Genomic DNA, 25,584 nt, shown 5'->3' with positions numbered 1-25,584 from the left:
GCAGTTCAAGAAAACTGTGGAGGTCCTGACAAGATCTGGAGAACTGCCCTGACTCTTCTAAAGTGGTTGGTAGAGGGTTCAAGTATGCAAAGCTGCACTCTCATAGGTAAGGCTGCACAGAACAGGGGTAAAATTACAGCTTAGCAACTGAAAGGTCACCACCCATCTATATCTCAGTCTGACTTTTTTTCTAGGACATGCAATAATGATAGAATGCAATGCAGGCTGCAATATGTTTGCCATAACTCTGTTTTGCTGTTATTTTTTATGGGTGGGTTGGGCTTCTACTCCCTGTTACACATCAAACAGGTTCCCACTCATTTCTAACACAGAGCGCATAGTTGCACTGATTGTCAGATAGTGTTTTTGCTTCTAACTAGTTTCTTGAACGAAGAAACAGTTAGAGAAGAAAACTTGTCAGGACAGAAAAACTGACTGAGGAATGTTTGCAGGCACCATCCTAAACACTGTGGCTGAAATGCCTGAAGTCATCAGCTGCCTTCCACCAGGCTGGCATTTATATATATATATATAAACTAAGAGAAAGCGGCTCTGGTGTTATTGTGGGCCACTAGATCACTCCTGGGTGTTCCTTGTTTCCTGCCATCCAGTGAAAAAATATCAATACAAACTACTACCCTTCTGTGCTATGACACCACGCCTTCTGTGCTGGTCCCTTTTTCAGTTGATGCTTTTCTCAGGTCAAATAAGATAAACCTTAATAATCCCTGAAGGGAAATTCTGGTAAAGCATGTCTGTGTCTGTGTCTGTGCCTGACATCAGGCCTGATGATTTATATCCTAAAAGTCCAAGAGGTGTCGAATCCATGCACACATTATCTGTACTGTATGTACCTACCCATTAGTAAGAAGACAAATTCCCCTTTAATACAATTAATACACAAACAGACAAACACTCCTGTAAGAAGACACAGCTGGAACAACACTGCCAAAATCTGAATATAACAGAGCCATGCAGCGGGGCCGTAGTAAGGGAAGAGTGGAACTGAGTTACAATTTTAACATGATTGTAATTCTCAAGCAAGAGCTTCGGAAATGTGATTAGTTTATAACGGTGTTTTAAACTGACTTCCTGGTGGAAATAAACTATGTGTAGCATCAGTAAAGTTTAATATCAGATTTAACATACTGTATCTACCAGCAAGATCCACATACAGCAGCACAACTTCATCACACAGTTCAACCGAGGAGCTGACACTAGAGAAAGAGGGTAGTCATATGACATGCCTAATGTATTTTGCAAACTAATATAATAAAATTAATAAAAATAGTAAATAATCAAATGTTAAAAGATGTTGCTGTGATGCTGAAGCGGTGTACAAGTTGAACTCAGATTGTGGCTGTATTAAACAAACCGAGGTACAGATAAAACTACCTTTTGTGCCATTTTCAACTTGGTGTCTGTGGTTGCCATGGATACAAAGGAAGCAAAATATTCAACTGCTGTGTTCATGAGAGCAGCAGCCGCCGTCTATCTCCTTATGACTGCTGCTGCTGACCTCCGCAGCTTAGTGTTTACAGTGATAACAATGGAGCACTGAGCCACTCTGCAGCTCTGTCAGGCTGCCAGATAGATGCTAGTACTTTTTTGGAATGTGCATGAAAACAACAATGCTGAACATTTTGATTTATAATGGCTATGTTTATTATGTTCAGCCATTTAGTTTGTATGTATAGAGTGTTCCACAGAGGGAGCAGCACCACCACCACCACCATATCTGCAGCAGATGCAAGGCATGAGCAGCCTGAGCTGAGTGGTGAGGACAAAGCCTTCTTGCAGAGACAGAAGGACGGCAGGACCGAGGACAGCAGAGTCTGAAGAGGCAGCAGTAACCAAACATATAGCTAGCATCAGAATGAGTTAAATGGATTTAAACTAAATAGCAAATAGAAATTACTTAATATCCTTATGCAATTGTTCAGATTCCTTATTGCTCATGTTATTTTCCACTTGTGTTATGAACCACTGTGTGACAGGAAACCAAAGTGAGTCCATTTCATTATGCATGGTGGTGGTGTCATAGCTTGTGATCAGCACAAAGTGAAGGTTTAGTCATTTTTATGCCACTTCAGGGTTGCCAAAGTAAGTCCCTCCCCCACAGTCTGAGGAAGTGAAATTAGTTCTCATCAGAAGACAAATCCTTTTCTCTCAACCACTGCATCAGTACATGACTAACATGTTTTCTCATTCTTAGCCCAACACTAAACCAATGGTCAGCTGGGTGCTGGTATTAGATGTATTCAGATTCTTAACTTAAGAAAAAGTACCTCTGGATCGTCTGAGTTGCAAATACTGGGGATGTTGTAGTTAAGACCAGTTCGGATTCAGGCGTGACATGTTTGTCACCCTTTTTACGCGTCATGACTTTTTTCCCTCCCTGCTGCGTTTAGTAAAGCATGATTGTCGCAGACAGCTGAGTAAAAGCTCTTTGTGATGATTGATGCTACTCACTTTCCTCACTGCTCTCTGCAGCACACAGTGGAAAATGAATAAAATCAGAAATGAAACTGTTTTTTTTCTGATGAGCCAATATACATTTGTGCTGTCAGTCAGCCCAGTTAAGACAATTTGTCTGGCTGCTGTCCCCTTTGTCATGAGGGTTGCAGACAGACACACACACAGAGCTATTCTGATGATCGAGATGCTGGACGCAGGTCAGAGTCTGTGTGGAATGACGCTTGAGTAGCACTTATGCTCTGCTCAAATTTCAGTTTCAGTGTTCCCAGTTAGTCCTGGTCCCCTCATCAACAACATGGAAATTAAAAAAAGGTTTTCCAGTTAGAAGCAGAAGTAGGGCAGATGAAAGGGTGGGGGGTGGGTTCTCGGTTCCTGCTCAGTTCTCTCATCCTGTAATCGGAGACCAGAAGCAGTCAAATCCCTGTCTACCATCCTGTCTTACTGTTGGTGTACAGAGATCCTACCTTCTGCCTGGTCTTTTTTTTCCTCATGATTGTATTAGTGTGAGCAAATGTTGCACACTAGACACTAACACTACAATACAGTACAAATCACGGAACCAGTACGGAATAGGAATCTGAAGACAGCAGTAATGACCTTTAGCTCCATGTCAGTTTGCTTTAGGTAGCGGAGCATTGTGCCACTCCCTAAAACAAGCTGACATCAGCTCTACTGGCTCTACACAAGAATGCAGTTGTCTGTGTATGAGGAGTAGGACTAGGTGGTGAAACACTTTAATAGGTTCACAGTTAAATATTATGCATACTTTACGATTTATATTTTAATCTTGAGCTCCACTAATACAAGGTTATATGATTTTCATGTTAAAAAAAGGCAAACGCATGTAATAATGTCTCCTCATGCAACAGTTCTTCTGGCTTCAAGACTAAAAAAAGCTATTGGAGCTTCCATGTTTAAAGACACATCCTGTCAACCTTTATTCTGATTGGCCAGCTTATGGAAGTCTTCCTGTGGGCCAAACTCTGCACTCTAAACTCTAAACAGCACAGTCACACACAGTATGTGTGTTACTGTTATTTAGGATGTGCAGGCAAACACATCATAAATATCTTGTATTTATGTATCCAGGCACCAGTTTTCCCCCTAATGTTTAGACTTTTAAAATCTCCAGATATATATGAAGCACACAGGCAAGTATGTGAACAGTGCACATCGGTAAAAAGCAATGACCTCTACTGACCGCTGACTGTTTCTTCACTTGAAATAATTAACTTCTCCTGTGAGTCATGCCACTGTTAAGTGTGTTTCCCAGCTCTACCCTTTCACCCTACCCGGTTCTCTGAGGTTTAGAATGTCTCATGATGCTGTGTAGAGTGTGTGATTTGACCATGCGTTGCTGGGTTTACAAGCCTCAAGCTGCAGAAGGCTACCCAGTGTGCCCTTAAATCCATTTCTTACTTAAACTCTTAAACATGGCTCCCTGAATCCTGCAGAGAAGATTATACTTAAAGGCATGAAGCTGCTATCCACTGTTAACTGTCTGGAAAATGAGGACTTCAAATTCCTCTTTTCCAGCAGAGCCCAGCCATGTTGGAATCTGCTCTGGACCTCTTTTGGAACGGCTGGTTAACTGCTAAGATGATATTCAACAGCAACGTTAGATTCACTTAAAATGCAGCCAGTTCTATCTATGTGTTAGATTTCACTCCTCATTTAAACTGGAAAAACTAACAGGTCTCATGTGGAACTCACCACAGCTGAGAGCAGTGAAGCTACATGTGATGAAGGAGCTGTCCAACTCAGCTTTTTTTAGTAATGGAACGTTCTGTGTGTATGCTTTCCTGTTTTTGTGGAAAGAAAAGGGGCAAACAGACATTAATAATTTACACTAATCTCTCTCACACACACACACACACACACACAGTGTTGGCGCAGAAGGTAATTTATGGGTAGTATATGTTAGGTCCCCCAACACCCCGTTGTGGCCCCAGTGTTCATTTCTTCCATGACAGTGAAAACAAACACACCACACATGGACCTGATGATTACAGCAGGCCTCAGCTCATTGGAACTCATCAGACAGAAATCTGATAGCAGCTGCAGGAGCAGCTAAAAAACCTAAATGTCACTGTAGGACCAAATATCTGGATGTTCATCAAAAGCAGCCTTTTAGTTTATGGTCACCAAGAGCACAAAGTGGTAGACTTTGGGCACGGGGCCTGTGTGGGTGTATTCTCCCTGCTATTTTGGTTTGTGTGTATGTTAAGCAGCGCAAGTGCAAAAAGGCTGGATGAAGTGGAATATGGGATAGAGGGTTAAAACATTCTAGTGTCTCATATTGCAAATGGAAACATCCTACAGTAACAGACATGACAGATGTGTTTATGTTTAAAGAATAAAATATAAAACAAATGTTTTTTTTCTAGTAAAGTCAGAGAACAAGCTATGATGATCAGGATTAATTCAAGTTGGATCTCATGTAATTTAAGTTTCATGGCTAAATAAGGCTGATCCAATTATCAGGAGGTTAAGGTTATTTCAGAAATAAGATCTGTGACAAACCTCACAAACCTGTCACACCGAACTGTTATCTCTCCTCTTCTCTCTCTCTTTCTCTCTCCCTCTCTCTCATTCCCTCTTCCTCTCTCTCTGTTGAGCTACACGTCGTTCCACCCTTTGCCCTCTGGACCTGTCTGACTCGTCCTGGTGCCCCACCAGTGCTCAATGCTCGATCATGCTCGATAGTCCAGGACTGGAATTTCCTAGAAGTCTACCAGAGCCTCAAATAACTAACTGGACTCCACATTAACTTAAAGACATTAACTATTGGACTGCCTGCTGCCTAACACATAGCATGTAATCACCCATATGAGGATGGGTTCCCTGTTGAGTCTGGTTCCTCTCAAGGTTTCTTCCTGTTGCCTTCTCAGGGAGTTTTTCCTTGCCACCGTCGCCCTCGGCTTGCTCATCAGGGACAATCTGATTATTATGATTCATACACATTTATTGTCCATGTAAACGTCCGTAGTTTCTTTGCTTGTGTAAAGCTGCTTTGTGACAATGTCAATTGTAAAAAACACTATACAAATAAAATTGAATTGAATTGACAAAGAAAAGTTTATGATATCCATGTTTTCTTAGCAGGATAATCACAAATAAACACCACTTTCATGATTTTTAAAGCCTAAATACAATCACCAGAAATATAATGCAAGTTATTGTTAGGGTATAAACAAACTACACCACAGTCACACAGTTTCTACGTCAACACCACTAAGTTTTCAACTTCTACAAAAGCGTTTTCATCTTAGCTTGTCCTGATCTGGAATTGTTCATATCTGTGTCAAAATCAAAGCTGATCTAAAAAGTATACAGTAGATAGCTGTCCTGATGATGTTCACATGACTTTGGAACGAAAAGTGCTGAAATGCTAACTTGTTTCTGGTTTTTAGGGACATATTACTACACTCTATACCCAGAAGAGTGTCCCTGCTGTGTCTCCAGTCTGATGCTGAATTCTCACAAACCCACACATACCTCTACCTGGATATATTCTGGTACCATCCAGTGAAGGTACAAACCTGCAGAGAGTCAGATCTACTCAGCCATCTGATCTAACGTAGCTTTCAGCTGTCTGAAAAGTCTTACTCTGACCTATCCAAAGAGCAGATACTCTGCAGTTGTCCTAAACTTATATTTACAATGTGCTCAGCTTAAACTACTGGCCTCACTGGCTTGATGAACAGAATCTTCAGGAGCCAATCTGTCCAACTAACATCAATGTATAACAGTCCCTGTTGTCCCAGGCCCCATGTATGTCCCTTCAACTATCTAACCCTGATCCGAACTACGAAATGTAATTGTTTAAAGGAACTCTACTAAAGAAACTAAATACCTCAAGTCAAGGTCCACCCACCTGCAGAATAGCAATATGACAATAATAAATGCCAATAACTGTCCTATTTCCCGATGCAGTAGATAGATAGATAGATAGATAGATAGATAGATAGATAGATAGATAGATAGATAGATAGATAGATAGATAGATAGATAGATAGATAGATAGATAGATAGATAGATAGATAGATAGATAGATAGATATAAAGTTAACACCAGTATAAAAGCAAATGACATAAACAACAACAGCAACAACAAATGAAATACACTGTGTAGATACATAGTGTGTCACTGTAGTACTGTGTTGTATAGTATGTATGTGGGGAGGAATGACCTGCGGTAGCGCTCCTTCTTGCACTGTGGGTGTAATAGTCTCGTGCTGAAGGAGCTGGTCAGAGCCTCTACAGTTTGGTGCAGGGGTGCATGTGCCAGTTTTCACATTTCAGTGACATCTAATTTTTCCAGAAAGCCACTTGTGTGTTCAGATATTCCATGTGTTAATGCTCCAATACAGACAGGCCTCAGAGCAGATGCTGTCCTGGCTCTGAACTCTCCTAAACGTGACAAGCTCTAAGTAAGTAGTATTTGCTGGCTCAAATATGCACCAGCATCGCTTTACCAAGTGCTGGGGAGGAAAAAAGAAGCCAGCACTTTGGAAAGTTTGACTTAGCTGTGCAGAAGTCAAGAAAAAGTTGTAAAGCATCTACTATAGTTTCTGTTACTGTCAACAAAGGCCCTAAAGCCAACGCTGACATATGTGAATCCTGATTGTTTGCTTATTTGTATAAGCCAAAGTGATCCAGTGTTGCTCAAAAACCACTGTCAGTGTAACACTGGGTGACATGTTTGTATTTGTTCAAAACAGACCACAGCTCACACACACGCAGAGTATTTCTCATTGAGCCATGAAGTCTTGTTAAAGCGCCCTGCTGTAGAATGGCTGTGACTCACTGGCTTAGCAACACCCATGCACAACACAAGCACAAACCACAACACTCTCTTGAACAAGGTAGCTCTTGTTTTGTATGGTTCTTTCAATATGACGGCTCCAAATTCTATTTGCTCTCACACACTGACACACAAACTTAAGCTACAATCTATGTAAATATCAGTGCTCGTTTTACCTTGTTCTGCTTCACTACTTCTGAGGTCTCTGGCTCACTGTCACAGGTGTTGTCAACATCAGCACTAATGCCAATTTAGTATATCACTGCTAGAGACTGATCCAGGTTGTAAAAAAGACACCGCTGTGGTGGCAGATCACATGTGAGTCCATGCAGTAACACTGTCATGTACTGTACATGTGGGAACAGGTCAACAACTTAGATTCACTAAATGTTTTTGACTGCTCCTTGGGGGCAGCTAGTGAGGATCTTGTGACCGTGCAGGCCACAGCATATTATTTCTATCATTTCCATACAACTACAGTCCCCTTCGAAAGTACTGGAACAGTGAGGCCAATTCATGTTTTTGCTGTACACAGAAGACATTTGTGTTTATCCCTTTAAAAGGCAATCATTAAAACACTTGGAAATTAAACATTTGAACCGTACACCATTATCAGAGGATGATTCAATAATATAAAAAATGTGCAAATTTCCTTAATGTCTACAAATGTGATCTTTCTTGAAGTACTATTACTTATACTAGTAACAGATATTAAACACATATCAAAGTCTGGTCCAGTCCAATTCAAACGAGTCACTTCAGGTAACGCTGAACCCTGAAACACTTGTGGAATAACTCATATCATTAACAGTTATTATGCCCAAAATGATCAGTTTCAGACATTATAGCACAGCCTCACTATTCATACAGAAGAGCACAGAAGTTACCAGATATGGTTTTTTCATCTCAAAAGATGAATATGAGACACAGCCAATACAACAATTTTAAAATGTCCTGGACACAGAACAGTATTGCCAAGCACAATAACAGCAGCTGATGGCAGAAGCATTGTGAGAGAAAGGTAAAACCACAAAAGTCATTAACAAACAACCTCCACATAGCAGGAGTGAAGGTTTCACAATCCACCATTCAAACAAGACTTCAAAGGATAAATACAGAGGCCATACGATAAGACGCCTAGTCAGCACGTAGAATCATACAGCCAGGTTGAGATTTGCCGAAAAGTACAGAGAAAGGCTGATGAGACCAAGATTAAACTCTACCAACATGATGGAAGTATGATCCAAAACTTTTAAGGAAGGTTTTAGACTGACCAAGTCAATTACCAGACTTCAATCCAACTGAACATACATTTCTACTGTTGAGGAATAGAATTAAAGGAGAAATCTCCAAATCAAATAAAGACTGCAGTAAAAGACAAACTAAGTTGAGGTTAGGAATTCAGCTGTGACGGTTATGGTAAGAGGCTGGTTTATGCATTGTGTCACAGGGTGTCCTCACAACTACGAAAGGCAAGCATGTGCATTAGTCTGTGTGTGTGGCAATGTGGCAACTTTATTGGCATCTTTCACTTCCTTTGACTTAGTAAAAACCTGTGAAGTGTTGACAGAAACACTGCACGCTGTGTCTGGTAACATCCTGCCAGGATACGCACAGCACCAGTATCCCCCCCCCAGTCATAACGACTTGATTTTCATAAGATGGTTTAAAGACAGAGATAAAGTCACCATCTGAGTTTTTACTGCTCTGTGTTTTGTGTGTGTGTGTGTGTGTGTGTGTGTGTGTGTGTGTGTGTGTGTATATCCTGGCTGTGTGAGTTATGAGATTTCAGGATTCAGATAGCCAGATTAGAGGGTTAATCAGCCATCTTTGGGCTTAACACAGGCTTTCCAGAATGACAAGTCTGACTTACTGTGCCTGCTTCAGAGGATCAAACAAAGGGATTTAAACAGCTCACTGATCACTGGAAAACTGAGTCACCATTTTTGCAGGATCCTTCAAGTGTTGTTATGTTACAGACCAGATACAAAAATGTTTTGTGGCACAGACTCGCCTTTGTTCATTCTGAACATTTACTGCATCATATATACTGTATATAACTCCAAGCAGAATTCCTGAATCTGAGTCATATTAAAAACTGACACAACAAGATGCTAATGAGGTAGTTTCCGTACTGAGAGGGACATACTGTAAATAGCACACCTTTTTGTACTGGAAGTGAAAAGAACTGCTTAATGCCATCTCCACAGTATCTCAGAACTCAGGGTTGGTGTATACCAAGGCTGAACATATGGGATAATAATCAAAATGCATTTAGATTTTTGGAAGTTTCTGTGTTTTTCACGACACTCTCTGTAGCTTTATACAACCCCAGTATTACAGCCTGGCTCAAGTACAAGTGGGAAGGCTTGTCAGTGTCTTCACCAAGACCTCAATCATCCCTTAAACCTTAATGACCGTCCCATGTGTCACTTAACTGTATTGAGGGACTGAGTAATTTCCCAGCGGTGTTTCGATGCACATTCATATGCAGGGGTAGTCACAAACGCCCGTCATATGAGCAACTTGCTAGTTTCTTGAACTTTCTTTGTCCACTTACTTCTCTGAAGGTTTCACGTGAAGTCTCTAACGGTGAAGTATCTGTAGCATTTAAAGCACATTTTGAAAATGTGGATGAAATATTAAGAATTTTAAACAACTATGTAATACTGATAAATATTTACTAAAACCCCTGTGTACAAGGTTCTGTCTGGCCACTCGTATGAAAATGCTCTGCCACTGCAGTAGCCTACACCAGCTGCACATGTAATCTAGCTGTTTTTTTTCAAACATTGAAGGTATGTAATATTTATTTCTACATCTTGACATAGTTCGTGTGAAGCCATTCTACATATACACACTAGTTGATTTTTTCCACTTTGTTCAATCACATACAACAAATAAACGTGATCCTCTTCGAGTTCTTGCTCTTGTCATAGTAATTAGTTATTGCAGCAATGTAAGCATAAATATCCTGAAGAGCATCAGAATTGTTTAGAGAAGATCCTTGCAGAGCAACTTTCAGCAGGACTGCACCTGAGCAAATGCAACTAGAAATGAAATGGATTGGTATGTAAAAGGGCAGAAACCTGAAACCACCTGCAGCAAACTAAAGTATAAGAGTATAAGAATAAAGTATAAGAAGTTCAGAGTAATGCGAGCACCGAGCCTTCCACAAACCAACAGTGTGAGCCACAGAGAGCCGCTTTGGTTTCCATCAGCACTGACTGGAGATATTCCTCCTATGACTGGTCAGGCTCCACATGTTTGAGAGTCAAGCCACACACACGGTATCCTCAGTCAGGGGGGAGAAAATAACAAGTTGGAGCTCCTGTTCATTTGGTTAATTTCCAACCCTGAGGCACAGATCGCTTTTCTTGTCTCTCACTGTCGCCTGACACACTCTCACACACACACACACACAGGACTGAGATTTTAAGTTTTAAGTTTTAAACGGCTCTTTTGGACAGCTTTCCTACCACCAAGTTTGCAGTCTGGGTTGTTTCCTACCTGTCAGGAGCGCGCTGGGCAGCAGGAAGCAGTAGAAGAACCAGACGATCACCTGAAGATCCATGACAGACACGCAGCAGACCGATACTCACAAAACGAGGTGTCACTCAGGGCGTAGACGCGGGTTCGCTAACTTCAGCGACTCCATCCAAAGGCACGGACACGCCATTACTGAAGAGTCCATCGAGACTGGACAGAAAACGACGGCGGGACAGAGAGCTGCTGAGCAAACATCTTGTTCTCCTCGCAACTCGCTGTCGGCCGAGGGAGAAAACTTTTTTGCTGCGCGACTTCCTTCGCAGGAGGAGGAGGGGAGCGGCAGCAGTGTGAAGTAACAGTGCTGTAGGTGGAAAATCTGATTCATAGGCAGCTCAGCCTGAAGGGCGTTCATAGAGCAGCTATTCTCCGCTGGGCTACGTCTGTCGCCGCCGCCGCTTACTGTCTGACTGACGGCGGCCCAGGCACCGCGCCGCTCGCTGCGGCTCTTCCACTCAGTTTTAGCAGAAAGTGACCACACAAACACACGCACACTATCAAACGGGCTGTTGGACATGTTGTGCTGTAAGTAACTGTTTTGTTTGCCCCCAGACTGGTATTTCTAATAGGACCACGTGAATCAACACTAGCGCCACAGTTCGATGTTTCTTGACACCACACGGCTGCCCACCTGCAGCGCGTGTGTCAGCGGCGCCCCCTAGCGAGCAGCGGTAGAAACGTGGTTAACAGTGATGGAAATAATGTAGTTTTAGTTATTTAACAGCTGTAATTACTTTGGAAATAAAAATATAACGCGCCAATAAATTACAATGTATTGCGATAGATTGCAACCAGCTGCAATAAAAGTAAGGCAATTGTGCATAAATTATTCTAATCTCATAATATCGTATTCTTAGATGTTAAATGAGCCACTCTGCATAAAGAGTAGCTACTTTTACATTTGGTATAATTTTATTTATATATTTTAAGCTAATACTTTTGTACTGAGTAACATTGAATGCCTGACTTGTACTTGTAAGTTGTATTAGATATACATCTAAAATAAAAGACTCTTACAGCAAGACGCATAACTCTGGAGTTTGTATATTCACATCTTTGCTTTGGAGTCAGCCAACTGATTGAATGTACAAATTTGATTGGTTACATCTAGTGGCCCCACTGCCAGAGTCAGAAGGTGGTGGTACTTGATTACAATTAAATGTAGAAAAATGTGTTTTTTGACACCTCACAATGTTTAGGGAGTCGCGACAAAGACAGATGTCACCAATTCCTTAAGTATGAAACATGAATATCATTATATCATTAATATGTATAACCCACCTGCATATTATGAGTCTAAAATTTTCATGAAAACGGGTTCCTTTTGTAAATTCAGTCATACACTGACTTCATGTACTGTATGAGAGAACAGTGAAGAGCTGTGTGCATCACACACAGAACTCACATCTATACAAGGTTATCACTCACAAGTCTACACAAGTGAACTTCATCACCACCTTTTTAGTTACTGTCCAAATGTACCCCCCTTGTCTGAAAAACTAGAGCTGCCCCTGCATGTAGACAAAAATAAGGCAAACATGAAGAAGAGTCTCAGCATAAAAAAACAAAACAAATTGTGCATGAGACATGCACCTTTATCTTGTTACTTTAATCATATGACAATCCCTCCGATTTTTCACGGGACACCTTAAGGGGCCCCAAGTTAGGAACCACTGCCATTATCAAACCAATTAAGCTTATTCTAAAGTTTTGATCATACAGGGGGAAAATACTTTATAAAGTCTTTCACTTAGACTGACAATAAGTAAAATTCAAGTTAAAATGTAGAGGAATCACTTTTATGTCTTTATGTCCATTCAGTCTTTCTTTGATACAGTATAGTTCTGCCAGCATTTAGTTTGATCTCAATAATAATTAGTGTGGGCCTGTGAGACATGTTAATCCTGTTATGTTTCCTTAATCTATTCATTTGTGTTTAAGGGCGTTGTCCCAGAAACCTTCAAAGTATAAAGAAACTTAGGGGTCCAGGAGTGTGTGTATGTGTTAAAGGTGTGTGCGTTAAAAGATGATCAACACAGATTAATCAAATGTAGAATTGCTCATTAGAATTAAAGGATATGTCTATGTTAATGAGGAAGTAGGATGTTGTTGCTGTGTGAGCCACTTTGAGATCAAACTAAATGCTGGCAGAACTATACTGTATCAAAGTATCACAATCAGCTTTCAGCAGTCTTTTCTTTTGTCATCCTTTATGAAAGTAAAATGTAACATGTAACATGTAAAATAGCTTTCTTGTGCTGCTATGTGACTTGCAGATGGAATTCCAGGCACATGTAATGAACAGCAGAGCACCTTGCAGAATAGGAGCAATTAATGACAATGTAGCAGCTTGTCAACAGCTTGTTATCACTGCAGATAGTTGTTGCACCCCTGTTCTGTGTCATTGATCATGAACTGTGAAGACAGGTGGTGATTGTCAGAAATGATTAATCATGCATATCATTCACTTTTCAGAATTAATTTTCACTTTGATTTAAACTTTAACAAATAATACATATACACAACAATATTACCATTTGATTACACACCCTCTGCTGCAGATGTTGATGTTTTTAATGAACTAGAAACTGTACTAGAAAGTCAATGATGACTTGATCTCCTCAGCGTTAGATGACCATCATCACAGTTTAGCTATAAAAAGTCCACTCTCTACAAAGATTAAAGCCATCATACCAGTCAATGGCCGGTTTGTTTGCAGAGGGTGTCTTTGAAAAAAACTGAGCTTTTATTTTTCAGGCTTATTTTCCATCACATCTGTCACAAGCCTATGTAGCCTAAATTATTAACCATTTATAGTATAGTATATACATGCATGTATAGTAAGGGTGTCGTTATCTATCTATCTATCTATCAATCTATCTATCCAACTATCTATCTATCTATCTATCTAATTTTATAAAAAGGACGGTAAATTAAAGGAATAATCCAAATCACTACAGGGCAGTTTTTAGTACCATTGTCTGTAATACAGCACAATGAGCAATTTCGCAAGTTTACATTTTAAACGATTGTGTCTCCGATAACCGTCACATTCATCAAAACGCTTCCGTCCTTCTTTTACTTTGATAGGGCGTGGACCGGATAAGGCGTGGCTTTGTGTGTTTCGCGCGAAAGTTCTATTCTTCTTCCTGTGAAGTGTGAACATTTCCGGGGTGTTGTTGTTCATGGAAGCTATTTATATCTTTAGCGACTGTGGTTCGGCGTAGATTGTTGTTGTTTTTCTATTATTATTTCACGTGTTTTGTGTTCACCAGCAGCAGCAGCAGCAGCATGTCTCAGGCTCGAGTTACTGATTTCTTTTCCCAGAGAAAGAAGGGCATCGCAGGCCCAGTCAAACCAGTGAAGCAGCGCAGCCGCGGCTCTTCTGCCACCACCAGGTCCAGATCTTCTAAAAACAAAGACACGTTGCTTTGTTCGTCCTCCATCCATGAAGAATTTGTCCGAGTTATCGATGAGGCAGCGGGACTAAACCATGGAGAGACGGTCAGCAACACCGGGAAACAGTCCCCTTCCAGTCCCTGGACTCCAAAGCGGAGCTCCACTGACGCAGAGTTTGACCTCGGGGCAGCTGTGTTTTCAGCCACCGCCGACCACAGCACGGCCAAGAAGAGACGGCAAGTGGAGGCCGCCGGAAACATGAATGTCCCTAAGAAAGCCATAAGGAAGACGGCCAGGAAGAAACTGGTCCTCCCTCAAGACTCATTACAGGTAAATGCTACTTTCGTGGTGTTATTCAGTACACAAACATAGAACTCGAGTAAGTGCAAGTACTTTCTCAGACAAATACTACATGCTACCCTAATTGTTAACTTATTGCATGCTTGTGCTGTGAACAGGTGAAAACAAGATAAGTAAGTAAACAGTCAGAAATATAAAAGAAGTAATAAAATACAGTATTTTAATCTGAGTTGAGGTGACACTAAAGCAGCGTGAAGTAAAGTACAAACAGAATTGTTCAGTACCTAAGTAACTTTACGTGCCATCTCTGCTGTTTGGTTGTCAGCCTGTACAGCTTAGAAAAGAGTAACTCCAGGTCTAAGTGAACTGTGTGAGTGGAAGTGTAAACCACATCTCTTCTGTTGTTGGCCCAGGCTGAGGCACATCCCGAGCCCACTGAGGTGAGCGAGCAGCCAGCAGCTCCAGCAGCCTCTGTGTGTGGACACAATGCTGAGAGTCATGTTAAAGTCGCCAGCAAGAGCGCTGGAGGACAGGCCAGCAAGGTAACACAAGTGTCTTTGGTAGTGTGAGAGGAAACACCGGGATGCTGTAGGCTACACTGTGACACTTGCGCAGCATGTTGTTGTACATATACAGCAATGTCTCACTGTATCATAGTGTTAAAGTTGTACAGAAGCACTGCTCGGTCAACATGTGGTGCTTTAAGTGTTTTTGTGGCAGCAGGATGGTGTGTGTAAGATTAATTCACAGTAAACTACACAGTGTGTGTCCATGATTATAAAGGAACATGTCTCCCAGAGCAATGCTAATATGTTTTATGTGTATCTGACAACAAATGAACCCTGTAGAGTTTTTAGCAAATAGTTAAATAGTTTTTTAGCAGGAAGATTTGTTATTGGTTTTGTTCTGCATGTACTATCATTCAACAAGGACAGTGAAAATATTATTATATTAGTGCCAGTTGTCCTAAAAACTCATTAGCATTTCAATTTCCCCCCCTTTTGTCAGATTCTGCATAAAGACGACATTGCAGCACTCAAGTCTCGCCTTCAAAGGATCAAGAAACACGCAGAGGAAATAACCAGCTCTTCCTCTGCTTCTGCTTCGATGCCATCGCCATCCGCTTCTCCAGCAACTCCAGTGCCCAACAACACTACCCCCGCTGTCTCCAAGAGCACCACTTCTTCTACTTGTGATGTTGACGCCCTCAAGCTGACTGTGGCGAGAGCCAAAGAGCTGGCAGCTAAAGCCCAGCGGAGGAACAAGGAGAGAGAGGCCGAAGAGAGCAGGCACACTGAGACACAAGCCCAGGACAGGTAAGCGGGTACATATATTGTATACACAGAGCCAGAAAACTGTCCTGTGTCAGTTGCACATTTACACATTTAGGCTAGCTTATTAGGTCAAAATCAGACTCCAATGTGTGCGTTTTTCCCTCTGTTGTCCCTTAGTGCTGAGCTGCCAGCGTACCAGCGGTACCACACCCTCGCTCAGGCAGTCCCCCCAGGCCTATCCCTGCCTTACCAGTACAAGGTGCTGGCTGAGATGTTCAGGAGCTTGGACACTGTGGTCGCCATGCTGTACAACCGCTGCGAGACAGTCACCTTCGCCAAGGTCAAACAGGGAGTCCAGGATATGATGCACAAGTAAGTGGAAGCATGGGGACATGGTGTGATTGTAGCTTTCCAATGCAAACAAGGCTTGTCTTGTTTTGCAGTTGACTTATAAGGAGTCAAATAGGTAAATAAATATGTATTTCACAAGAACAATGACAGTGTCATCTGTGTCATTTCTGGCTCCCAGACTGCAAGAGCTAATGTTTGCCTCTTCTCTATATCCACCTTTTAGGCGCTTTGAGGAGAGCCACTTGGGTCAGATTAAGACTGTGTTTCCTGAGGCTTACACATTCAGACAGGAGAAGAACATCCCAACCTTCAACAGCAGCATTAAGAAGGGTGGCTACCAGCTGACCGTGGAGCCCGTCATCCTCTCCGGTTAGAACATACCATTGACTGTATTTCACTTTGGCTTACTGCTATTGCGTGCGTGCGTGCGTGTGTGTGTGTAGGGGGTTTATCACCTATGATGAGTTTCACTCCTCGCTAAGAAACCCTGCAATCAGACAGATGACACACAGACAGCGTATTCTTTTATTTATAGTCATGTGATATTAGAATGTACACAGTGTGAGTGGGTGTGATTGTGTGTATGTCTGTGTGTGTGAACCGGGCTATTCCGGTCCTGGGATCAGTCAGTTATGTGTGTATGGGTGAAGGCTGTGTATAAACCAAAACATTGTCTTATTCAGCCAAGATAGCATGAGTGCAGAGTGTGACAATATGATTAGCTGTTTCACAGTTTTCTCTTGTGTGTGTCTGTGTCTGTGTCTGTGTCTGTGTCTGTGTCTGTGTCTGTGTCTGTGTCTGTGTCTGTGTCTCTGTCCTCTTCAGATCAGAACGGAGCACGTCCCATCCTGTCAGCCTCTCTTCTCCTGGAGAGAAGACATGTCTTCCACCTGAACCTGGTCTCCATTGTCAAACAGCACCATAAGGTCAGTGCTGATCACATCGGGTTTCTCTAGCAGGAAATGACAGCAGTTTTGAACTTGGCACAGTAAACAACGTGTGGTATCATAGAAAGGTTCTAACTAGTTTTTCCAACTCTGGTACCAGGTCTTCCTGTCCTCTCTGGTTCCCCCTGTGTCCGTTCCAGATGACAAACTGTCCCGCTGGCACCCCCGCTTTAATGTGGACAGCGTGCCAGATGTCCAGACAAGCCCACTGCCTCAGCCTCCACACACTGACAAACCTGCCACAGCTCAGGAGGTTCTGGATAAGGCCCGCTCCCTTATTACCCCCAAGGTACCATGTCCGTTTCAAACATCAGTTATTGTGTTTAAGATATCTTAAGGTGGTACTCTGCACTGTTGTGTCTATAAATCTCATGACTTTGTTCTCTCATCCTGTGTTCAGATGGAGAAGGCTCTGGTTTCTCTGGCCCTGAAAACAGAAGACAAAGCTGCAGACAGTAAAGAGACATCAACTGCAAAGAACTTGACGGCCCCACAGACATCAACTCCATCGGCTGGACCTGCAACTCAGGTCCCTAATGCCCTGAAAGGAGTGTCCCAGTCTCTGCTGGACAGGGTATGTACAGAAGGAGAAGGGCATGTTGTTAGTATGTGGAATTGATCTATTCCCCATTAGAAATTCGTATTGAATGGAATTGAATTGTAATGTTTTGTTGGTCTTCCAGATTCGGGCGAAGGAGGCCCAGAAGCTCCAGGCAGCCATGACTCGAAACGCCAGCCAGGAGGAGCGCCTTCTGATGATGTCACGGCTCGGGGAGCTGGCGAGGATCCTTCGGAACATTTTTGTTGCAGAGAAGAAGCCGGCTTTAATCATGGAAGTGGCCTGTAACAGGATGGTGGCCAGCTACAGGTCTGCTCTCAGCACAGGTGTGTTCAGACAACAATGAGGGATCAGCATCTATATAGCATTTCTCTGTCTTTAACCACTAGTAGACAAAGCAGTGTATTGCTAAGTACTATCATCTCATTAGCTGCTCCTCCTTATTAACAGGTGAAATGGAGAAACACATCCAGCTGCTGGCAGAATTGGCTTCTGAATGGCTGACCATCCATCCAATCAGGAAAGACTTCTACCTGAAGCTGAACAAGAACATGGAGCTCAGCATCGTTCTGGACAAACTGAACAGCAGACTCGGAGAGGAGGAGAGACTCTGAGACACTCTCTTCGCACTGAAACAGCAGAGTGATGGCTCGGTGTGGTCCCGTCTTTGCCGTACGAGCAGCCGGCTGCGTTTAAGCACCAGATTTGAGTTTCTCTGGGTTGTTGGCAGCAGGTGTGTGTGTTTCTGCTGTTGTTGCCATTGTGCAGTCACAGACTGAACTGGGCTGTTCCAGGACACTAGAATGTCTCAGTATCATGGGGCCACGTGGGACTGACCAGACCTGGTCCTGGGATTTCCTCCATCCTTCCTGTGTTGTAAACAGGTTGTTTTATTCATGCATGTGTTTATAGTAACTCGTGCTTTGTTTCTTTTTTTCCTCCATACAAGTGATTATTGGTGTGTCCACTGCTTCCAGTCTTTTTAGGGACCAGTTTTCTACAGTGTAGAACCGCTGTTTACATTTTTAAATGTTTGATAATGTTTATAAAACACAAGTATTCACCAGAGCCCTGCTGCCTCCATTTTTATTTTTATTTTTTTGTGCGAGTTGAGTTTATAAAATGAAAATGATTGTCAGATGAAGGCAGCATCAGTGATCTGAAGCTGACAGTTAACTACTTCTGTAAAGATCAGGGAAAGAGAAAAGGAAGGTGTCATGGGTGATGCTAAACAAATAAACATTGTCAGCACTAGTAGTATCGTGTTTTACTTTGTCAGGCCTCCACCATATCGGTGGTGAAAGGAAATTCACTTCAGATGCATACCATAAAATAAATAATACCCTAACCCTATAATATAAACAGATGTTGAGCTTATACAAAGCTTAAATGCAACCTCTTCCTCTATTCATGTAACATCTGGAATAATGGTTCTTCAAAGGTTCTTTACATGTATTCCAGAGACTCATTAATGTAAGTTTTATTACACTACATCCAGCATTCATCCATTCTTTTAAACTTACACTCCCCTTTAAAAGTATTGGAAAAGTGAGGCCTGTTACTTTCCTTCTGCTGTAAATCCTACAATACAGCCTGCATGTTCGGAAGAAAAAATAGGCCACGAAGGAGAAGGAGCGCACGTTGACCTTCAACAACACCATGTTTTGGTATGGCAACTGTGAAGGAAGTTTGAAACCACCCCGGCTCCATCATCAAGCCAAACTGAGTGACTTTGTTTAAGAAAGACCTCAAGGAGGTGACCAAGTACCCCACGGTCAGTAGAGGCCTTGTGCTTCTCATTAGCAGGGACAGGCACACAGCAATCCTAAAAAAAAAAAAAAACAGCCACATCATCAAAGAAAACCTGAACTGGAGTGAATAAGACCTGAGGCAAAGAGCAAATGTGGTTTATCCCTTATAAATTCAACGTTATATTTGTGAGAGGAACACCATATTTCTCCTTTAAACATACGTACACTATTCTTCATACTCATTTATTATTGGAATGCCTCTATTTTTCCTTTTTTGTATGAATACATGTGAGGTTTAAGCAGAAAACACAAAATCATACAGTATAAACAAAAGTCCCAATAAACAATGGTCACAGATCAAATGTAAACAGTAGACATCTACAAAAACAACCTGAGCTCTTATGTTGGTACATTGATTTGGCTGTTTGCAGTGAAGGTGTACAGACACTTAAGGACTTAAGCTACCTAAGAACAAATGATAGGGTAAACAGTTGTTAAATATTTATGTGTTGTTCCTTAGCCAGCATAATTCCTATTCCTATTCACACCATTCCTATTATTTTATGTTGTTGTGTGAGGTAATGAATACACTGATAAAGATTCAGCAAACACAATGTGTGAAAATACAGTACAGTAAACATGTGATCATATGATTTAGTGAAAGAAATCTAGGACAAAAAAACAAAAAACAAAAGAGGAAATTCAAGGCATGTTAAGACTCGTTTAGGGTCATTGGGAACCAAACTACCTTCCTATCACAAGTTCAAAGCATGTTCACTAAGGAATTAACAGATTTATCAATAATTAAAAATTATATTTTCATCTCTCAGCAAGCCTTGACAGGTAAAGCAGGTAAGATCATGGACAGATGCATAGATTATTTTAAACTTTAAGCTACAATGCATAAACATACATGATAAAGGCAAAAACCACAAATGTGAAGAAACTTCTGGTTTTGATGGACACGATGACGCAGATGTCTGACAGTCCTCAGTACTGTACCAAAGAGAACACAGAGTGTGGTTTCAATTTGTCGGCACCATGCAGTTCTTTGAGCTCAATGACCACCATGCAACCCAGCACCTCGGCCTGCAGCTTCCTTATTAGCTCACATGTTGCATACAGCGTTCCTGCAAAACACACACACACACACACACACACACACACACACAGAAACTAAGAATACAACAATTTAGTATATAGTTTAGTTAATAGTTTCCTACAGTGGTCCAATAAATATATGTATGCACCTTTTTCATTTCCATTTCCAATTAACCTGCTCATTTTGAAATCATCCACAACAGTTGAAGAAGAATATATTTTAATATTTTATCAACTTTCTTTCTGTGTGTTGCAGCATCAAACACAGTAAATGTGCCTGTTTTTAACAAAAATACAGTTACGTTTATCAGTGAAAACACTTAAAATTAGGGGCTGTATTCACAAAGTTTCCCATGCCTGAAAGTTAAAAAATGATTCACAAAGCATCTGCCACTAAAATACACTGTCCAGTAAAGAATATCAGTTTATAATATATTCTGGAAAGAGAAATCTTTACACCAGCAGCATTCATTCTTAAACCATTAGAGTATGCTCATCATCATTTTTATCTTTTTTCTATATTGTGATAAGTGTGCATAGAAGTGAAGAGTCAGGAAACGAAAAACTCCACATAGAGATCCACATAATGTATATTTGTGAGTGAAAAAAGGGAGTATGAGATTGACAGACGGATTGGTGCATCGGCAGCAGTAATGCGGTCAGTGTACCGGTCCGTCGTGGTGAAAAAGGAGCTGAGCCGAAAGGCAAAGCTCTCGATTTACCGGTCAGTCTACGTTCCTACCCTCACCTATGGCCATGAGCTTTGGGTCATGACCGAAAGGACAAGGTCCTGGATACAAGCGGCGGAAATGAGTTTCCTCCATAGAGTGGCTGGGCGCACCCTTAGTGATAGGGTGAGGAGCTCAGTCACTCGGGAGGAGCTCGGAGACCCCTACCCAGGAGAGTTCTCACCTCCAGTAGCCAGAAGATCATCAATTAGCAGAACCTTTTGTCCTGGAAACACTGCGTCCTCCTGGATCTCTGCATCTGCCTGGAGGGACACAAGTAAAACAGCTTGGCACTGATGCAATAATGAAAGGTGACTGGCAGAGAAAAATGTGCTTCTCAGCCACATGAGGCTAATATTTCAATTCCAGCATGATGGCACCATGAAGCAAAGGACCAGAACAATGCTGCAGTGTTAGGACAAAGCTGAGACATCAACAACATCGCAACTGCATGTCCTCTATATGTAGCTACTGTATGTGGTGGTAATGCTATATGGTCCCACAAGCTAATTTTGTAATGTACAAAATGAGAGTGGACTCCACAGTGCATGTTTAGTGTTGTCAGAAAGTAACAATCAGAAGCTGTTTGCCACTGTAATTAAGTCATCCCTCCAGGAGAACATATTTTCAAAACCGTCATACAGTGCAAAAACTGTACACAACATGTATCCCTGTGGCAATGAGAAAATAGCATTTTAATGGTTAAACTGGCCTTAGAGTGGTATAGAAAGTGGTAAATTGATCAGATGTTTAATAAATATTCGCACACATTCTCACATAAGATACGAGATAGATCAAATACTCTGATTTAGGTTAATGTTGTTTCCCGTGTGTACTTTCTAGTGCTCACAACAAAGCTTCTTGTGCTCATGAGAAACTTTTTCTTTTTTTTTTGCCACTGTCCCTTTAGGGGCTCCTTAAAGATATGGAAGTATAAAGTACTGCTTTAAACTAGGTGTTTGTGTTTTTTTTACCTCTCCATACTCCAGAGCATATGCCACAGACACAGTGGGTCCAGGCAGTTTGCCTCTCTTTCTAACCAGAACAAAGCCGACACCCAGCCGCTGGGCGAGCAGAGGCCCAAACAGGAAACCACGAGCATCCAATCCTCATAACAGAGAAAAATGGTAACAGAAAAATAGGAATAAGAAACACACTACCACTGTGCCTTATAAAACATTTTTATAACATTTTATAACCCTTATATTATGTCTTATATTGTTTCAAGAAGAAGAAGAAGAAGAAGAAGAAGAAGAAGAAGAAGAAGAATTGTTTCAAGTAGTTTTTTAACCTCATCTCTTCGTACCCATTAACTGTCAGCAAGGTGTATTGATGAATACTTTTCTTTTCTGTGCACTGTTCCTTTAAGGTTCATCAGGTAAAGAGCTAGTTTACACCAACAACTGGTTTGTTTAGTTTTCTTACCTATGATCAAGTCAACCTGCTTGTGATTCTTCTTCACGTGTTCTTCAAACAGGTCGATCACTGCTGTCAGAGCAGCTGGATCCTTCAGGAGGGGACAGATGTCTCTGCATGACACACACAATACATATCAGCATCCAGGTGAGTGCTATGGAAATGAATGGTTAATGGGAAATAGTCTGCACTTATGTTGCACTTTTCTCTGTTATTGGGACCCTAAAGCACCTCACAGACCTACTTCTCATCCATTTGGCAAACAAGCTGCCTGACCCACTCGAAGCAATGTTGGGCTCTGTGTTTTGCTTCAGGACACGCAGAGCTGGAGAGCGAAGCTGCTCTATTTCTGCAATGAATACCTTCACCATTTAATCGTTCATCAAAATTCTTGTCAGTTCATTTTCTAATGACTCACTAATTGACATGCCGTCCACCACTCACAAGGTCTCCGATCCGATGGCCACATCCTCCAGCCCTGATGTCATGAGCCGGTGCTACTGTTTGCAGATGATGCAAAACTGTTTTTTAAGATATTCAATTTTAACGGGCTGTCTCCAGCTACAATAGGCATTCACAACATTAACACACAGTAGACATAACAATGTAAATACACTGTATTAATGATCAATTGCATGTCCATAAGTGGGGAAAAAAAGTCAGCTGTTCTTTCACAAACAAAGTCTTTTCTAGCTGCCCCTGACTCTGACTCAGTCTCTACCCTGGGGGGGCACCTCTTTGCCTCCCTGAGGCCCTAACTGACTGACACCTAAAAGGATGTAGTAACGGCACAAACACTGTCCATTATTTGACCAGAACAAACACGGTGGACGGCTGCACAGAGCAAAGAAGGATTCGTGTACGAGCCTGCACTTGAGATCCGCCTCTGACTTTCTGGACAGACCAAAGTCTTCCAGTGTTTTCACAATAAACTTCCTACTTCAGTGCTGTTTCCTGGGAAACAGACCAGTCGTCAAACACGTGCTGATGTGTCCCCTATCATGTAGCGCGGATGAGACCTAACGCAAACTGAAAAGAAAAAGTATTAATGACGAGTGTCTTACTTGAACACGATCCCTTTCTTCGGAAAGTCCGGGAAATCTCGTATGCACCTTTGGATCAGCTGCACTTTGGACTGGGACTCTGCTGCCATCCTGACTGCCGCCGAGCTCACCTCACCTCCGGTCGCTGCTCCTCGCTGGGTCGCAACTATTGGCGTTCGGCCCTCCTTCTTCTTCTTCTTCCTCCGCTCTTTTTCTTCTTGGTCACACAGCATGAAGACGCACTACCGCCCTCCTCTGGACTGAAATGCGCATGACACAGACAACAGAGAAATCGTTGGTTACGTATTGTAACCCCAGCTTCTATGAGTATAGGCGTAGCCCTCTAAGAGCTGTCTCTATTGGGTTTATCCCCACGCGCATGCGCAGTCGTGAAGAAATCTTTCGCGCCCTGTGCCAGCACAGGGCTACCTCACTCAGGTCCGCCCATAGAGTATAAAAGCCCTGCGTGACCTGAGAACTGCTCCCCAAGTCAACTTTTACTTCAGCCGACATAGGGGGAGCCAGTGAGGCCCGCATCTTAGAGGGCTACGCCTATACTCATAGAAGCTGCGGTTACAATACGTAACCAACGTTCTATTTCGTATAGGCTTCGCCCTGTAAGAGCTGTCGCTATTGGTAAAGGGCGAAGCTGGATGTAGTCAATGCCTCACTGGACCACCGGAGTCCCCAAGCACCAACAACACCAGTCCACCCACACCAACCTAACAAGGATCCGTCCAAAACCGTCTTGTCCAACACAAGCGGTGTCACTCATGTCAACGGCAAAACATCCATTCCCATAAGAATCAACCACATCAGAGAAGACACACATTGTCAGGATGTGCTATGAGAATATTCTATTTCCCATACAAACATGTCACGGCGGCGCGTGTCCGAGCGGTGCGCGCTCTGCACTGACGGAGCTCCACCGATCGTCGTGCACGCTCAGCACCGAATGAGACAATGAGGACACCGAGGTGTCCTGCAAATAAAAACGTACAAAAGGGCACGGGGAAGCCCGCGATGCCGCTGAACATATGTCTTCTACTGACACACCTTTGAAAAGAGCCGTGGAAGTGGACATGGCTCTAGTGGAATGAGCACGGACAGTACATGGAGGGTCCTTACCCGCTGTCACATAAGCCTGTGTGATAACTTCACACAACCAGTGAGACAGCCGTTGTTTAGTTAGAGCTTTCCCTTGGGAATGTTCTCTGTAATGCACAAACAATTGTTGAGTCTGTCTGAAAACAGCTGTGCGCGTCACGTACTATGACAGTGAGCGAACGGGACAGAGACGGTGCGCAGCCTCCTCCTCCTCACTACGGTGGGGAGGGGGGAAAAAACCCTCCAATGTAATAACTCTGGATTTAAAGGAGGAAGTCAGAATTTTAGGCGTAAAAGCCGGATTAGGTCTGAGAACTGCCGAAGTTCCATCTTCCCTGATAACAATGCAGGAAGGGGAGACCGACAGCGCACACAGATCACTCACCCTCTTAGCTGAACACAGGGCTAAGAGAAATGCTGTTTTCAAAGAAAGGTGCCTGAGAGAGATTTCTGATATAGGCTCAAAAGGAGGATGTTTAAGAGCGCACAAAACCAGCGGCAATTCCCACTGAGTAATATTACGAGTCGGAGGCCGCTGTCTCTGAACACCCTTTAAGAACCGTTTAATCAATGGATGCGCAAAAACAGTTCTCTCTCCAAAACCTTTATGACAAGACGAAATGGCTGCGGCATATGTTTTAACTGTAGACAGAGCCAGCTCCCGATCTACCAATAACTGGAGAAAAAACTGAATTTGGGAAAGAGAGCAGGAAGTAGGATCCATATCCTTCTCCACACACCATCGCTGAAAAGCCGACCATTTTGCCGCGTATGAAGG

The 25,584-nt window shown here is 42.3% G+C and overlaps 3 protein-coding genes across 6 annotated transcripts in view; 1 reads left to right on the top strand and 2 right to left on the bottom strand.

Moving 5' to 3' along the window:
- The window catches only part of piezo1 (piezo-type mechanosensitive ion channel component 1), a 64,716-nt gene extending 53,648 nt beyond the window's left edge, over positions 1 to 11,068 (bottom strand). For 2 of the 3 annotated variants that reach the window (XM_026356364.1, XM_026356367.1), the window contains exon 1: positions 10,795 to 11,068. In XM_026356364.1, coding sequence (XP_026212149.1) covers positions 10,795 to 10,858 — 64 coding nt within the window. In that variant the 5' untranslated portion in view covers positions 10,859 to 11,068. The remainder of the gene's footprint in view (positions 1 to 10,794) is intronic. The other variant, XM_026356366.1, reaches the window with a different exon arrangement.
- Positions 11,069 to 13,994: 2,926 nt separating this feature from the next.
- cdt1 (chromatin licensing and DNA replication factor 1) lies at positions 13,995 to 18,274 on the top strand. The gene is made up of 10 exons (XM_026354373.1): positions 13,995 to 14,559; positions 14,943 to 15,071; positions 15,538 to 15,845; positions 15,981 to 16,175; positions 16,378 to 16,523; positions 16,980 to 17,080; positions 17,202 to 17,390; positions 17,502 to 17,675; positions 17,785 to 17,986; positions 18,111 to 18,274. The coding sequence occupies exons 1-10, from the start codon at positions 14,122 to 14,124 to the stop codon at positions 18,272 to 18,274; spliced, it is 2,046 nt and encodes a 681-aa protein (XP_026210158.1). The 5' UTR covers positions 13,995 to 14,121.
- Positions 18,275 to 18,912: 638 nt separating this feature from the next.
- aprt (adenine phosphoribosyltransferase) lies at positions 18,913 to 23,882 on the bottom strand. Of its 2 annotated transcripts, XR_003298570.1 has the most exons (6): positions 23,721 to 23,882; positions 22,666 to 22,769; positions 22,215 to 22,348; positions 21,425 to 21,503; positions 20,325 to 20,541; positions 18,913 to 19,485 (listed from the first exon to the last, which is right to left on the bottom strand). XR_003298570.1 is itself a non-coding variant. In XM_026354380.1 (5 exons), exons 1-5 carry the CDS (start codon positions 23,807 to 23,809, stop codon positions 20,402 to 20,404), a joined length of 546 nt encoding a protein of 181 aa, XP_026210165.1. In that variant the 5' UTR covers positions 23,810 to 23,882; the 3' UTR covers positions 19,639 to 20,401. The 2 variants fall into 2 exon arrangements, 1 of the variants encoding a protein (XP_026210165.1); XM_026354380.1 differs by lacking the exon at positions 18,913 to 19,485 and having other exon boundaries at positions 19,639 to 20,541.
- Between the last annotated feature and the right edge of the window lie 1,702 nt (positions 23,883 to 25,584).

This window comes from Anabas testudineus, chromosome 15, assembly GCF_900324465.2.
Source record: "Anabas testudineus chromosome 15, fAnaTes1.2, whole genome shotgun sequence".
In the NCBI taxonomy this organism is placed as follows: domain Eukaryota; kingdom Metazoa; phylum Chordata; class Actinopteri; order Anabantiformes; family Anabantidae; genus Anabas; species Anabas testudineus.
The sequence above is the reverse complement of the archived record's forward strand: the minus strand, read 5'-3'. Positions and strand labels throughout refer to the sequence as shown.

Coding starts and splice junctions, on each gene's coding strand:
- cdt1 (XM_026354373.1), top strand. CDS start 14,122: ATGTCTCAGGCTCGAGTTACTGATTTCTTTTCCCAGAGAAAGAAGGGC. Junction 15,072..15,537: donor CTGGAGGACAGGCCAGCAAG/GTAACACAAGTG, acceptor CCCTTTTGTCAG/ATTCTGCATAAAGACGACAT. Junction 15,846..15,980: donor GAGACACAAGCCCAGGACAG/GTAAGCGGGTAC, acceptor GTTGTCCCTTAG/TGCTGAGCTGCCAGCGTACC.
- aprt (XM_026354380.1), bottom strand. CDS start 23,809: ATGGCAGCAGAGTCCCAGTCCAAAGTGCAGCTGATCCAAAGGTGCATA. Junction 22,349..22,665: donor GCAGGTTGACTTGATCATAG/GTAAGAAAACTA, acceptor CTCTGTTATGAG/GATTGGATGCTCGTGGTTTC. Junction 20,542..21,424: donor TGATCTTCTGGCTACTGGAG/GTGAGAACTCTC, acceptor TGTGTTTTGCAG/GAACGCTGTATGCAACATGT.